The 12,548-nt window shown below is 37.9% G+C and overlaps 1 protein-coding gene across 2 annotated transcripts in view; it reads right to left on the bottom strand.

The window, feature by feature from the left end:
• The window catches only part of Kiaa1549 (KIAA1549 ortholog), a 137,772-nt gene that overhangs the window by 18,720 nt on the left and 106,504 nt on the right, over window positions 1-12,548 (bottom strand). For both annotated transcript variants that reach the window (XM_026398578.2, XM_026398579.2), the window contains exon 16: window positions 3,940-4,260. In XM_026398578.2, the coding sequence (XP_026254363.2) occupies window positions 3,940-4,260 (321 nt within the window). The remainder of the gene's footprint in view (window positions 1-3,939; window positions 4,261-12,548) is intronic.

Below are 12,548 nucleotides of genomic sequence, written 5' to 3'. Positions count from 1 at the left end.
AACCCCACAATATATTGTCATTACTTTTGTTTTAAAGAGTCAATTGTCTTTTTAGTATCTTTAAATAATGAAGTTTTTTAAAAATAATTAACCACATATTAACATTTCCAGAGCTTTTCATTCATTTGCATTTTATTCATTCAAATATTCACCTGGCATCACTGTGCTTCTTCTAACTGAAGGACTTCCTGGAACATTTCCTACAAGGCAGGTGATACGTTCTTTCTATACACACAGAAGAGGGACTGCGGGGTCACATTGTAGTTCTAGTTTTAATTTGTTTAGGATCCGCCATCTTGTTTTCCATAATGGCTGTATTGATCTTTATTCCCACCAACGGTGCACTAGGATTCCCTTTCTCAACACTGTCATCACATTAACATGAGGTGAGATCTCATGATGATTTTAATTTTAATTTGCAGAGGTTGAACACATTTTCTTATACCTGCTATTGATTTTTATATCTTCTTTGGAGAAATTAAGTTTGTCTGAGAAATTAAATTCAATTGGTTTTTTGCTATCGAGCTATTAAGAGTTCTTCATAAATTTTGAATACTAACCCCTTCCCTATCAGATATGTGATTTGTAAATACCTTTTCCTAGTCTGTAGATTAACTTTTCATTTTGTTGACTGTTTTCCTGTTTAGGAGCTTTTTATTTTGATGTAATCCCCTTTATTGATTTTGCTTTTGTAGCCTGATTTTTTCAATGTGATATTTTTTTTTGAGAGGAGAGAGAGAGAGAGAGAGAGAGAGAGAGAATTTTTCAATATTTATTTTTTAGTTTTCAGCAGACACAACATCTTTGTTTGTATGTGGTGCTGAGGATTGAACCCGGGCCATGCCAGGCGAGCGCGCTACCGCTTGAGCCACATCCCCAGCCCCTTCAATGTGATATTAAAAAAAAAAAAAAAGTCATTGCCAAGGTCGACATCAAGGAGATTTTCCCCATGTTCTCTTCTAGGAATTTTATGGCTTAAGTCTTAATATTTTAAGTCTTTTATCCATTTTCAGTTGATTTTTGTGTATGATATAAAGCAAGGGTCCAATTTCTTTCTTCTGCATTTGGAAATTCAATTTTCTCAGCATCATTTATCGAGGAGACTATCCTTTCCCCCCACTGTGTCCTCCTGATGTCCTTACTGAAAATCAATTGACCACATGGGTAAGGATTTATCTGGGCTTTCTGTTCTATTCCATTGATTTGTGTTTCTGTCTTCATACAGTATCATACTGCTTGGGTTACTGTAGTTTTGTAATATAACTTTAAAACAGGAGTGTGATGACTCCAGTCTTTTCTTTCTCAGTATTGATTTAGTCATTATTTCCTTAATAATTTTTTGTCTCTCCCACTCTCTGAGAACTCCAAATGTCATGTGTATTTGTCCACTCGAAGCTACTGCACAGCTCATTAATCATGTTTGTGTTTTTCATTCCATTTCCTCTCTTTGTTTGACAGTATATAATTTTTATTACCATATATTCCAAGTCCACTAATCTTTTCTTCTGCAATACCTAACCCGGCATTGATCTCACCCCATATATTCTTCCTCTCAGATACGGAGTTTTCATCTCTAAGTTTAATTCATATCCTTTAATATCTTCAAGGTCTCTAATTAACATGCTTGATCTTTCCTCTAGCTTCTTGAATATATGAAACTACATTAAAATAATGCTTTAAAAACCCTTGTTGGCTATTTTTATCATCCATGTCTTTTTCTTGTTTCTGTGCTTGTCTAGTTAGTTTTGATTGGATGCCAGACATTATTAATTTTACCTTATTGGATGCTGCATATTTTTGTTTCTATAAATACTCTTGAGCTTTGTGTGGATTCAAGTTTTATGTTTGTCTGCTTCGTTCAGTAGAACTAGAGCAGCTTTAATCTTTTCCCACTCATGAAGCAGAGAAAAACAATACAAAGGTGTGGACACCACAACTATGAGGTATCTCAACCTAAATTGCTCCCATACCCCTTTAGAATATACGGAGTTGTTAAGTAGAAGAGCATTTACATAGGGTGTACTCCATAAGCCTCACTGTGTACAAAACAACTGCATGACCTACTAGAAGGATCCCACTCTTGTGAGACCTTCGGAGAAAGTGGGATCATGTCCTACAGGCACCTCTGTGAACTCTAGCTGCCTTTCCCTCCCTGGACTTCCAATCCATCGCCTCAGCTCAGGCAGATCCCTGACCTCTGCCTGGTCCCCCTCCCTGCGTGGTGGTCAGAAACTCTCTCTAGGCATAAGCTGGAGCAACAGTAGGACTCAACTTGCTTCTTGGCAATCCCTGTCCTTTGTTGCTTACTATCCAGTGTCACAAAAACCCACATATTTCATTCAGTTTTTTAGTTGTTTCAGTAAGGAAGACATCCAGGACCCATTCTTCCATCTTTTCCAGAACAGGAAGTTTATTTACATGCCTTTATTTCTGTGTCTCTGCCATACTTCCCACTATGTGAAAAATTATTCTCTGATAACCACTAATTATCCTTTAGACAGCAAATCAGATGTCATTTTATCCACAAAAGTCTTCCTAAACTCCTCAAGATTGAGCTAGGTACTCTTCCACATTGCCTCCTCTCCATGGCACTGACAACAGTGTACTGGAATTACTGTTTTGGTCCCCACTGGAGTGCAAGAGCTAGAGAGGAGGGACCTGTGCTGTACACCACGATGTCCCCAACACCTAGCAGGGCCCCAGGCACAGAGGTACTCTGTAATGCACCTGAATGAAAATGCAAATGAGACCAGACAGCAACTGTACCCACACTTGTTTTATCACTGAGTTGTGTTCTGTATCAACCATTTCCTAAAAGATTATAACCACCAGATATAACCTTGAAGTAGTTTAACATCTATTATTAGAACAAGCTAGATTTTCATATTAAAAACAAAAACAATTACACTGAATGGTACCCTCCCCCTGCCCACGGTACCAGCTACCCACGCTGCAAGCACTATGTCTCCCAGACCTGGAAGGAAACAATCTATTACCAAAGGCCTGAAAATTCAAACCAATTTCAGAGTTAAAAATTTTTTTATTGTCACTCAATGATGAGGGACCCATCACACCTGAATAAGGGAAACAAAACTAGAAGGAGCCAGGACTGGGGCTGGGGCTCAGTGGCAGAGCACTTGCATAGCACATGTGAGTCACTGGGTTCCATCCTCAGTACCGCATGAAAAATAAACAAATAAAACAAAGGCCTGCTGTCCATCTACAGCTAAAAAAAAAAATAGAAGAACCCAGTATAACCTTCCCCAACTAATAAATTTAAGTTGTGGTCTATTAATTTCTCTCCAGAGTTAATGTCACCAATCCTCAGTCAAATCATTTCTTTTGAACTAAGCAAAAATACATGAACATTACTTCCTTGAGTGTTACTCTTTCTCCAAGTCCTAAGAAGGCAAATTTGAAAGAACCAACCAAAAACGAAAAACATACACGAAGGGCGATAAAAAGGCAGAGGAAATGCTAAAACGTCAGCTCCCAAGATGGGCAGTTGACATTTGTGAACAGTGCCCATGCCAGGACCGCTACCTATGCTTCCGGACCCTCAGGGGGCCTCTCCAGGTGTTTAACCTCATACAAGAGGTCAAACAATTTGGGTCTATTCCAAACTGCTCCAGTCTAAGCTGGAGACGTGAGTGCAAATATGTTTTGACAGTTAAACTACCTCCATTTCATAACACAGAAAGGAAGATGCTTCCACAAAATCCTCTGAACTGCTCCACAAAATATCAGAGCAGCATAAAAGAACGCTTCCAATATTAAGAATTAACTTAGCAGAAGATGATAAAAAGCAAGACCTATCATCCAAGATTGAATTCTTATCAAATACAACCTGAGTTTTCTGGGGAACCTGCAAGAGATGCAGTTAGGCCACAAAACTCCATTATCTTGCCCAGGAAAGAATTCTAGAAGGTCAGAACTTACACTGCAGGGATTGTTGGCTGTCTGGGCTGGGCTGTAGAAGGACCCCCACTGGGTGGCTCGCCTTTCCTCGCGGGAAGGGGTGCTGTTCACAGGCAGGCTGGCTGGGACGCCGGACACTGCACCTGCTGCACCGGCAGCCTGGCTGCTGGGGGCCACCAGGGCAAAGGCGTCGTCCAGGAGGGAGTGCATGGTCTGGCGGGCCTCCTCGATGGATGGCTGGGGTGGGATGTACTGAGAGGCAGGGGTGAAGGGCAGGCCCGGATACCTGCCCAGCTCAGCCGAGGATGGTGTCTGCACATCTGCTGGGAGATCAGGATCAGACTACAGTGGGGAAATGACACAGGGAAAAAAAAAAACACAGACATGAGCTTTTGTGGTGGCCCTGGAACAAAACTACAAGGCCAAAATGGAATTTATCAATTCTCCTGAAATTGAGCAAAAGATTTATCATAAGATAATGTTTTAAATGACAGCCAAGGAATATGCATTACATTATATGAGGAATGCAGGGTTATATCAGAAAGAAAACAAAAATGGGGGAATATTCAACTCTTTTTTTTTCAACTAAACTGAACTATCTGAAATGTATTTTAGTACTTGAGAGTATACATTTTTACCGAAAGCCTAAACAGCCAATAAACATGATTCAAAGTGTACATTCTCTAAGAGACAGCACACCTGTACCACACACAACCTAATAGACTCAAACTTCATTAGTACATTAACATGAAGAACAGGGGAGACAAAAATCCCAAACCAGTGACCAGACCTTCAGTAGGAATAGTTATGAGGGGCCTCAGATCCCACTCATGGTATCCATTTCTATAGTAGTAGCGGGGAAAAATAATACAATATAATAATACAACAATAATACACCACACCTACAAGGTATCTCCCTCTAAATTGTTCTCATACCCCTTTAGAATATACAGAGTTGTCAAGTCTAGAAGAGCAATTACATAGGCTACATAGGGTGTACTTCATATGCGTTGCTATATACAAAACAATTGCCTGACCTAATAGAAGGACCCCACTCTTGTAAGATCTACAGAGAAGGTGGGATTATCACCCTCCAACACAGTAAACTCCGAATCAATGTACATTAAACATCACCAAAGAACCAGCAGGAAAACCATACTATGAAACACACTTGGACGACAACTCACAACAAACAGATATCCCAGAACACTTTGCCAAGAGAAAGGACCATAAGGACCTGACATAAAAGCAGAGAGAAATCCATCCCAACAGATACACAAATCTCAACATAGGAATACAAAAAATATGAAAAAAAGGTAACATGACACCTAAAATTTGTAATTCAGCAGTAACTGACTCCAAAGATAGAGAAATGGATGAAATAACAGATAAATGATGATTACAAAATAGATCAATGAATTTCAAGAGAACACAGAAAACAACTGGATAATTTAAGGAAATCAATACAGGGTATAAATGGAATTCAAAAAAGAAATAGAGAATTAAAAAAGAACTAAATAAAAAACTTAGAAATGACAGGCACAGTGAATCAAATGAAAAATTCAGTTGAGAGTCTCTCTACATAATAGACCAAGTAGAAGACAGAATCTCAGAGCTGGAAAACAAAGTGGTTGGCCTTGAATATTCAAACAATAAAGCAGGAGTAGAAGTTTTGATCAGAATATACAAGAATTCTGGGACATTAAGAGATTAAACTTGAGAATCATCAGCATCAAGGAAGGAATAGAAATACAGGTCAATGGCATTGACAAGTATTTTAGTGAATGATAGCAGAAATTTTTCCAGACCTTGGGAAAGAAAAGAATGTCCATATATGAAAGGTGTTTATAATCCCAAATACATAAGATCAAAAACATCCTCTCCATTATATGTTATAATTAAAATGCCAGATATACAGAACAAAAATAGAATTTTTAAAGCCTCAAGAAAAAAAATGTCAGATTACATTTAGAGATGAACCAATCAAAATAACATCTGATTTCTCAAAACTCTAAAATCAAGGAGGGCATGGAAAGATGTGTTTCAAACCCTGAAGGAAAATAACTGCATAGCAAGATTACTATATCCAGCAAAGCTATCATTCGTAACAGAAGGTGAAATAAAACTTTCGAAGATGAGAAAAAGCTAAAAGAATTCATGACTACTAAGCCAGTATTACAAAAGATACTTAAAGAATTCCTAAACAACAAGAGAAGATTTCAAAAATAGCAGAGCTCAGGAAAGGATAAATCTCATTAGAAGACTATTTAAACAAATGAGACTTAGGATTGAATTAAACAATAGAAGTAAAGCAAAATGGCAGGAAATACTAAACAGCTCTCTATAATAACACTGAATATAAATGGTCTTAACTCTAATTAAAAGACACAGACTGGCAAATTGGATTTAAAAACAAGATCCAACAATATGTGTTGTACACAAGAGATATACACCTCTCAGGCAAAGACATCCACAGGTTAAAAGTTAAAGGATAAAAAGTGATATTCCCTGCAAATGGAGCCTGGAGCAAGCAGGAGTATCTACTCTTATATTGGGCAAAGCAGACTTCAGGGTAAAATTAATCAGAAGAGACAAAGATGACTTCATACTGGTAATGGAAACAGTCCAACAAGAAGACATAATGATAGTAAATATTGTGCCCCAAACATCACTGCACCTAATTACGTAAAACAAATACTACTCAACATGGGCTCAGATCCCAAAACAATAATATTGAATGATTTCAACACACCTCTCTTACCAATAGTAGGTCATCTGGATATAAAATCAACAAAGACACTTCAGACATAAAAAAATACTATAAATCAAATGGAATGGACTTAACCCACATTTATAGAATGTCATACCCAAAAGCTAAATACACTTTCTTCCCAGCCTCTCATAGAACTTTCTCCAAAATAGACCATATTTTAGGCAACAAATACACACACAAAAAAATTATTGACATAATTACTTATATTTTATCAGATCATAATGGAATGAAATTAAGAATTAAGAGCAAGAAAAACTACATAATGAAATGAAATTTAAAATTAAGAGCAAGAAAAAGTATATAAACACATGGAGACTGAACAATGTATACTTTTGTGGGGTCAGGCAGTACTGGAATTGAGCCCAGAGGTACTCTACCACTAAACTACATCCCTGGCCCTTTTTAGTCTTCATTTTGAGACAGGGTCTCACTAAGTTGCCCAGGTTCACCTAGAACCTGTGAATCCTCCTCTCTCAGCCTCTTAAGTAGTTTGGATTTTAGGCCTGCTCTACCACACCCAACTGAACAATACACTTTTGAATGATTAATGGGTGATAGAAAAAAATCAGAGAAGAAATTTTTAAATTCTTAGAATCAAGTGAAAATGGAGATACGACATATTAGAATCCTAGGAACACTATAAAGGCAGTTCTAAGAGGGGAGTTTATAATTTAGTGTCAACATAAAAAAATTAAAAAGACCCCCACCTAAACAGCCTAATGTTGCATATCAAAATCCTAGATAAACAAGAATAAACCAATCCAAAGGCAATAGAAGGAAACAATTAAGAGCAGAGTCTAAATTAATGGTATAGAGAATTTAAAAACAATACAAAGGATCAGTGTAATAAAGAATTGGTCCTTTGAAAAGATAAATATAATTGATGAACCATTAGCCTAACTAACCAAAAGAAGGAGAAAGGACCAAATTAATAAAATTAGAAATAAAAAAGGAGACATCACCACAGACATCACTGAAATTCATGGGGTCTTCATTAGGGGCTATTTTGAAAACTTACACTCCAATAATTTGAAAAATTGAGAAGAAATGGGATAAATTTCTAGAAACATATGACCTACCCAAATTGAACCAAGAGGATCCCTAATGTAAATGGTCCAGCCAACATCAAGCAATGAGATTGAATCAGTAATAAAAGCCTTGCACCAAAGGAAGGCTCAGAACCAGATGGATTCTCAAATTCTACCAGACCTTTAAAGAAAAACTAATACCAACACTCTTCACCTTATTCCATGAAATAGAAAGGGGATGGGGGGCACTTCCAAATTTACTCTATGAAGCCAGTATCACTTGAAACCTAAACCAGATAAGGACACATCAAGGAAAGAAAATTACGTACCAATATCCTTGAAGAACATAGATGCAAAAATCCTTAATATTAGCAAATTACATTCAACAATACATTAAGATTGAATAAAAAGATGAAGTGAGTTCATTTCAGGAATATGAGGATAGGTCAATATATGCAAATCAATAAATGTAATTCACCATGTAAATAGAATCGAGGACAAAAATCATGTAGCGATCTCAATAAATACAGAAAACTCAGCACAACTCAGTACGCATTCATGATAAAATCACAAAAGAAACTGGGAATAGAAAAAAATGATCTCAAAATCATTTACGTTATACACAATAAACCCAAAGTCAACATCATACTTAAAGGGGAAAAAAAATGAAAAGAACTTCCTCTGAAATAAGGAACAAGACAAACATGTCCATTTCATCACCCCTATTCAATATAGTACTTTAAATGTTGGCCAGACTAATTAGTCAACAGGAGGAAATAAAAGATATGCCAATAGTAAAGGTAAAAGTCAAATTATCACTGTTTACAGAGGATCATATCTGATCCCATACTTAAATAATACAAAAAGCTCCATCAGAATACTTCTAGAGTTAATAAACAAATTCAACAAAGTAGAAGGATGCAAAATCAACACAGAAAAGTTGATTCCATTCACAATAGCCTCAAAAAAAAAATCCCTTGGGAATAAATCTAACCAAGGAAGTGAAACACCTCTACAATGAAAATTATAGAACACAGAAGAAAACTAAAGAAGACACAAGAAGATGGAAAAACCTCCCTTGTTCATGTAAAATGATTAAAATGGCCATATTACCAAAAGCAATCTTCAGATTAAATGCAATTTCCATCAAAATACTAAGAGTCTTTAGAGAACCAGAAAAAGCACCCCTAAAATTCATAGGATAGAATAAAAATCTCAGAATAACCAAAGCAATCTTAAGCAAAAAGAGAAATTCTGGAGGCATCACAATACCCAGTTTTAAATCATACTACAGAACTATCACAACAAAACAGCACAGTGCTGTCCTGTAAACAGACATGTAGACCAATGAAACAGAATAGAAGGCACAAAGACAAACCCACAGGATACAGTTGTGTGATCTTTCACAAAGAAAGTAAAAACATACATTAGAGAAAACATAGTCTTGTTAACTAATGGTGCCAGGTAAACGGGACTTCCAAATGTAGCAGAATGAAACTAGGTTCTTTCTTGTATTTCTTTTTTTTTAATATTTTTTGAGAGAGAATTTTAATATTTATTTTTTAGTTTTCGGCGGATACAACATCTTTGTTTGTATGTGGTGCTGAGGATTGAACCCGGGCCACACGCATGCCAGGCGAGCGCGCTACCGCTTGAGCCACATCCCCAGCCCCATGAAACTAGGTTCTTATCTGTCACTCTGCACAAAAGTCAACTCAAAATGCATCAAAGACTGAGGAATCAGACCATAAACTTTACTACTGATAGAAGAAAACATAAGGTCAATACTCCAACATATACAAGCAGACAATAACCTCCTCAATAGGATCCCTAAAGCTCAGGAAATAATCTTAAAATAGGATGGAATGCAATTAAAAGCTTTTGCACAGCAAAGGAAACAATTAGGAGCATGAAGAGAGCCTACAGAACAGAAGAAAATCTTTGCCAGCTGCTCTTGTGACAGAGGGTTATATCCAGAACATAGAAAAAATAAGTTTAATAAAACCTACACACACATACAAAAAAAAAACCCCACCACAATAAATGACCAAATGAACTAAACAGATCCTTCTCAAAAGAAGAAATATAGTCAACAAATATATGAAAAAATCTTCAACATTTTTAGCAATCAGGAAAATGCAAATCAAGACTACAGCGACATTTCATCTCAGTTCAGTTAGAAAAGTCACAATCAAGAATACAAATAATAATTAATGCTGGTGAGGATGTGGGGAGAAAGGAAAACTTACTTACACACTGTTGGTGAGACTGTAAATTAGTACAAGCACTATGGAAATCAGAGATTGGAGATTTCTTAAAAGATTAGGAATGGAACCACCATATAACCCAGCTATACCAACCTTTGTATTCATACCAAAGAATGAAAAGTCAGCATATTATAGCAATACCTGCAGACCTATGTTCACAGCAGCACAATCCACAAGAGCCAAGTTACTGAACCTGCCTAGATGTCCACTGATAGATACAAGGATAAAGAAAATGTAGCATATTTATATAATGGAGCTTTATTCCGCCATAAAGGATGAAATCATGTCATTTGCAGGAAATTGGATGGATCTGAAGAACATTACATGAAGTGAAATAAGCCAGACTCAGAAAGTCAAGGGTCATATTTTTTTCTCATATGTGGAAGCTGGAGGGGGGAAAAGGGTGGGGATCTCATGAAATAGAAGGTAGACCAGGGAAGTAGGAGACCAGAGAGAGGAAGGAGGAGAGGCCAAGGGGAGGTACTGGGGAATGAAATTCACCCAATTACGTCATATGCCTGTCTGAACATGTAACAGTGAATCCTACTATTATGTATAATTGTAATGCATGAATAAAAATTTTAAAAACAATTAGCGTGTATGCTCAAAAAACATAGTCAATCCTCCATAGGTATAGAAAACAAAAAGTGCAGCAGTCTATTGACTATTAATAGTAAAAAAAAAAAAATTGCTCTATATATTCCCTAAAAAAGGTCAAAGTCACCACCATTTTAAAACTATGTTCATATTCATAAAAACAAGTATAATACCTAATATAACTATTTGTAAAATAGCAATAATTAAAGAATTATTTAGAAGCCATTTGTCTTTAAACTGGAGGCATCTCTGGATAACATGAGTCATTAAGAAAGGTTTAAATTATGTTCTATACCCTGGGTTAAGAGGCAGGAATCCAGGCAACAATTAAGATTTTTTGAAACTAACTTATTTCTCAACATTGCACTATGAGCAAAACATGGTCATAGAAGACACTGCGAAAATTGTAAGAGACAAAACAGGAAATCAAAGGTCTCAGAGGCTCCCAAGTCCAAACATCAGGGTTTGGCAGATGCATCGAGAGAGAAGAGGGTATGCCCCTGAGGCCCTGCGGAAGAAGGTCCACCTTCACCTAGAGTGCCTTGCTCATGATGGGTCGCGCCACCTGGGCGGGTCGGATCACCCTCCTGAGGAGCCAAGGAAGACACTCCCATGTCTGTCTGGGTCAGTGAGCCCATGACAAGGAAAAGCTCTACTCCACACACACCCTGAAGCTTGGCCAACTGTCTGGATACTGCTTCCTAATGATCAAACTCTGTCCCATGGAAGATCACAGGTCATTCCCACCAGCACAAAGGACAGCCACTGCTTAATTCCAAAACACAGAAAACTGAACTACAAGTTGGCAAACCCACAAATGGCCCTCAGACCTGCTCTGCTTGGCCTTTACTGTCTTTAGGAAAATATATAATATTATAAAAATCTGAAAACTTCATGTGAATGCTCTAGTTTCTGGATTCAGACTCACACAGAAACAACCAACTACTGTTGAGAGCTCTGGCCCCCTCGAGATGGAGCAGATGCTCTTCTCTCCACAAAGTTCCATCGATGACTTCACTCTTATGCCCCTTACATGCCTGGCCTCATCTGTTTCTCTAAAACTACAATATCTCCATGAAGGCTCTACTAGGGATTCTAAGTAAGGCCCTAAAAGAGGCTTCTGGTTTATGATGGATCTACCATTGGAGGGAACTATGTCCTTTTCCTTATGAGGTGGGTGAAGGTCCATACTCACAGCTCCTCCACACTGGTCCATCACGATGTCCAGCCTCCTTTCCAGCCCAGACCAACAGAGTAGTCACCTCTGAAACTGTGAGCCCCCAAATAAAAATTTCCTCTTCTAAAGTTGTTCTTGTTGGACTTTTAGAAAGCCCTGTGAATCCTCCTGAGAAGGCCAAGAGTCCCGGAGCCATGACGCTGGAGCTTCTCTTCCTTGGTCACCTAGCTGTTTCCTCACATTTTCAGAACTGGAAAGCCAAGAGGGCGCATTCGTTTTTCTATACCCCAGCCCCTAGCACAGTGGTTCACAGGGAGACGTTCCCTAGGAGACGAAAAGCTGGGACCTACACAAGTGGAGGCTCACCCAGAATGCCTAAGTCAGAATCCGAATTCCATTTCCCTGAATCCTGGTTTGATAATTGTATTAAGGTGCAATGTTGCTCCCTTTGAGCAGATACACGTTTCTCTATCCTTCTTCAGAACTACACGCCAACCTGTTCACTTTTAGACTTCAAAGATGATGGATCTGGGTTCCTATTTTGCAATCTTTGGTAGGCTATTCTAAGTGTGATCAGACACCCTGTTTTATTCAAGACAACCTTGGTTTACCCCTCTTGCCCCAGTTTAATAATTAACAGCATTCCCTTTTACCCAAAGCGTCTAGTTTGGATGATAAATAACATCAGGAGCCAAGAAGTATTTTTTTCTTCTTTTTATGAGATGGGGTAACATTTTTATGTTACCCAGGCTGGCCGCAAACCCCTGGGCTCCAGTGATCCTCCTGCC

This window comes from Urocitellus parryii, chromosome 3, assembly GCF_045843805.1.
Source record: "Urocitellus parryii isolate mUroPar1 chromosome 3, mUroPar1.hap1, whole genome shotgun sequence".
NCBI lineage: Eukaryota > Metazoa > Chordata > Mammalia > Rodentia > Sciuridae > Urocitellus > Urocitellus parryii.
The sequence above is the reverse complement of the archived record's forward strand: the minus strand, read 5'-3'. Positions and strand labels throughout refer to the sequence as shown.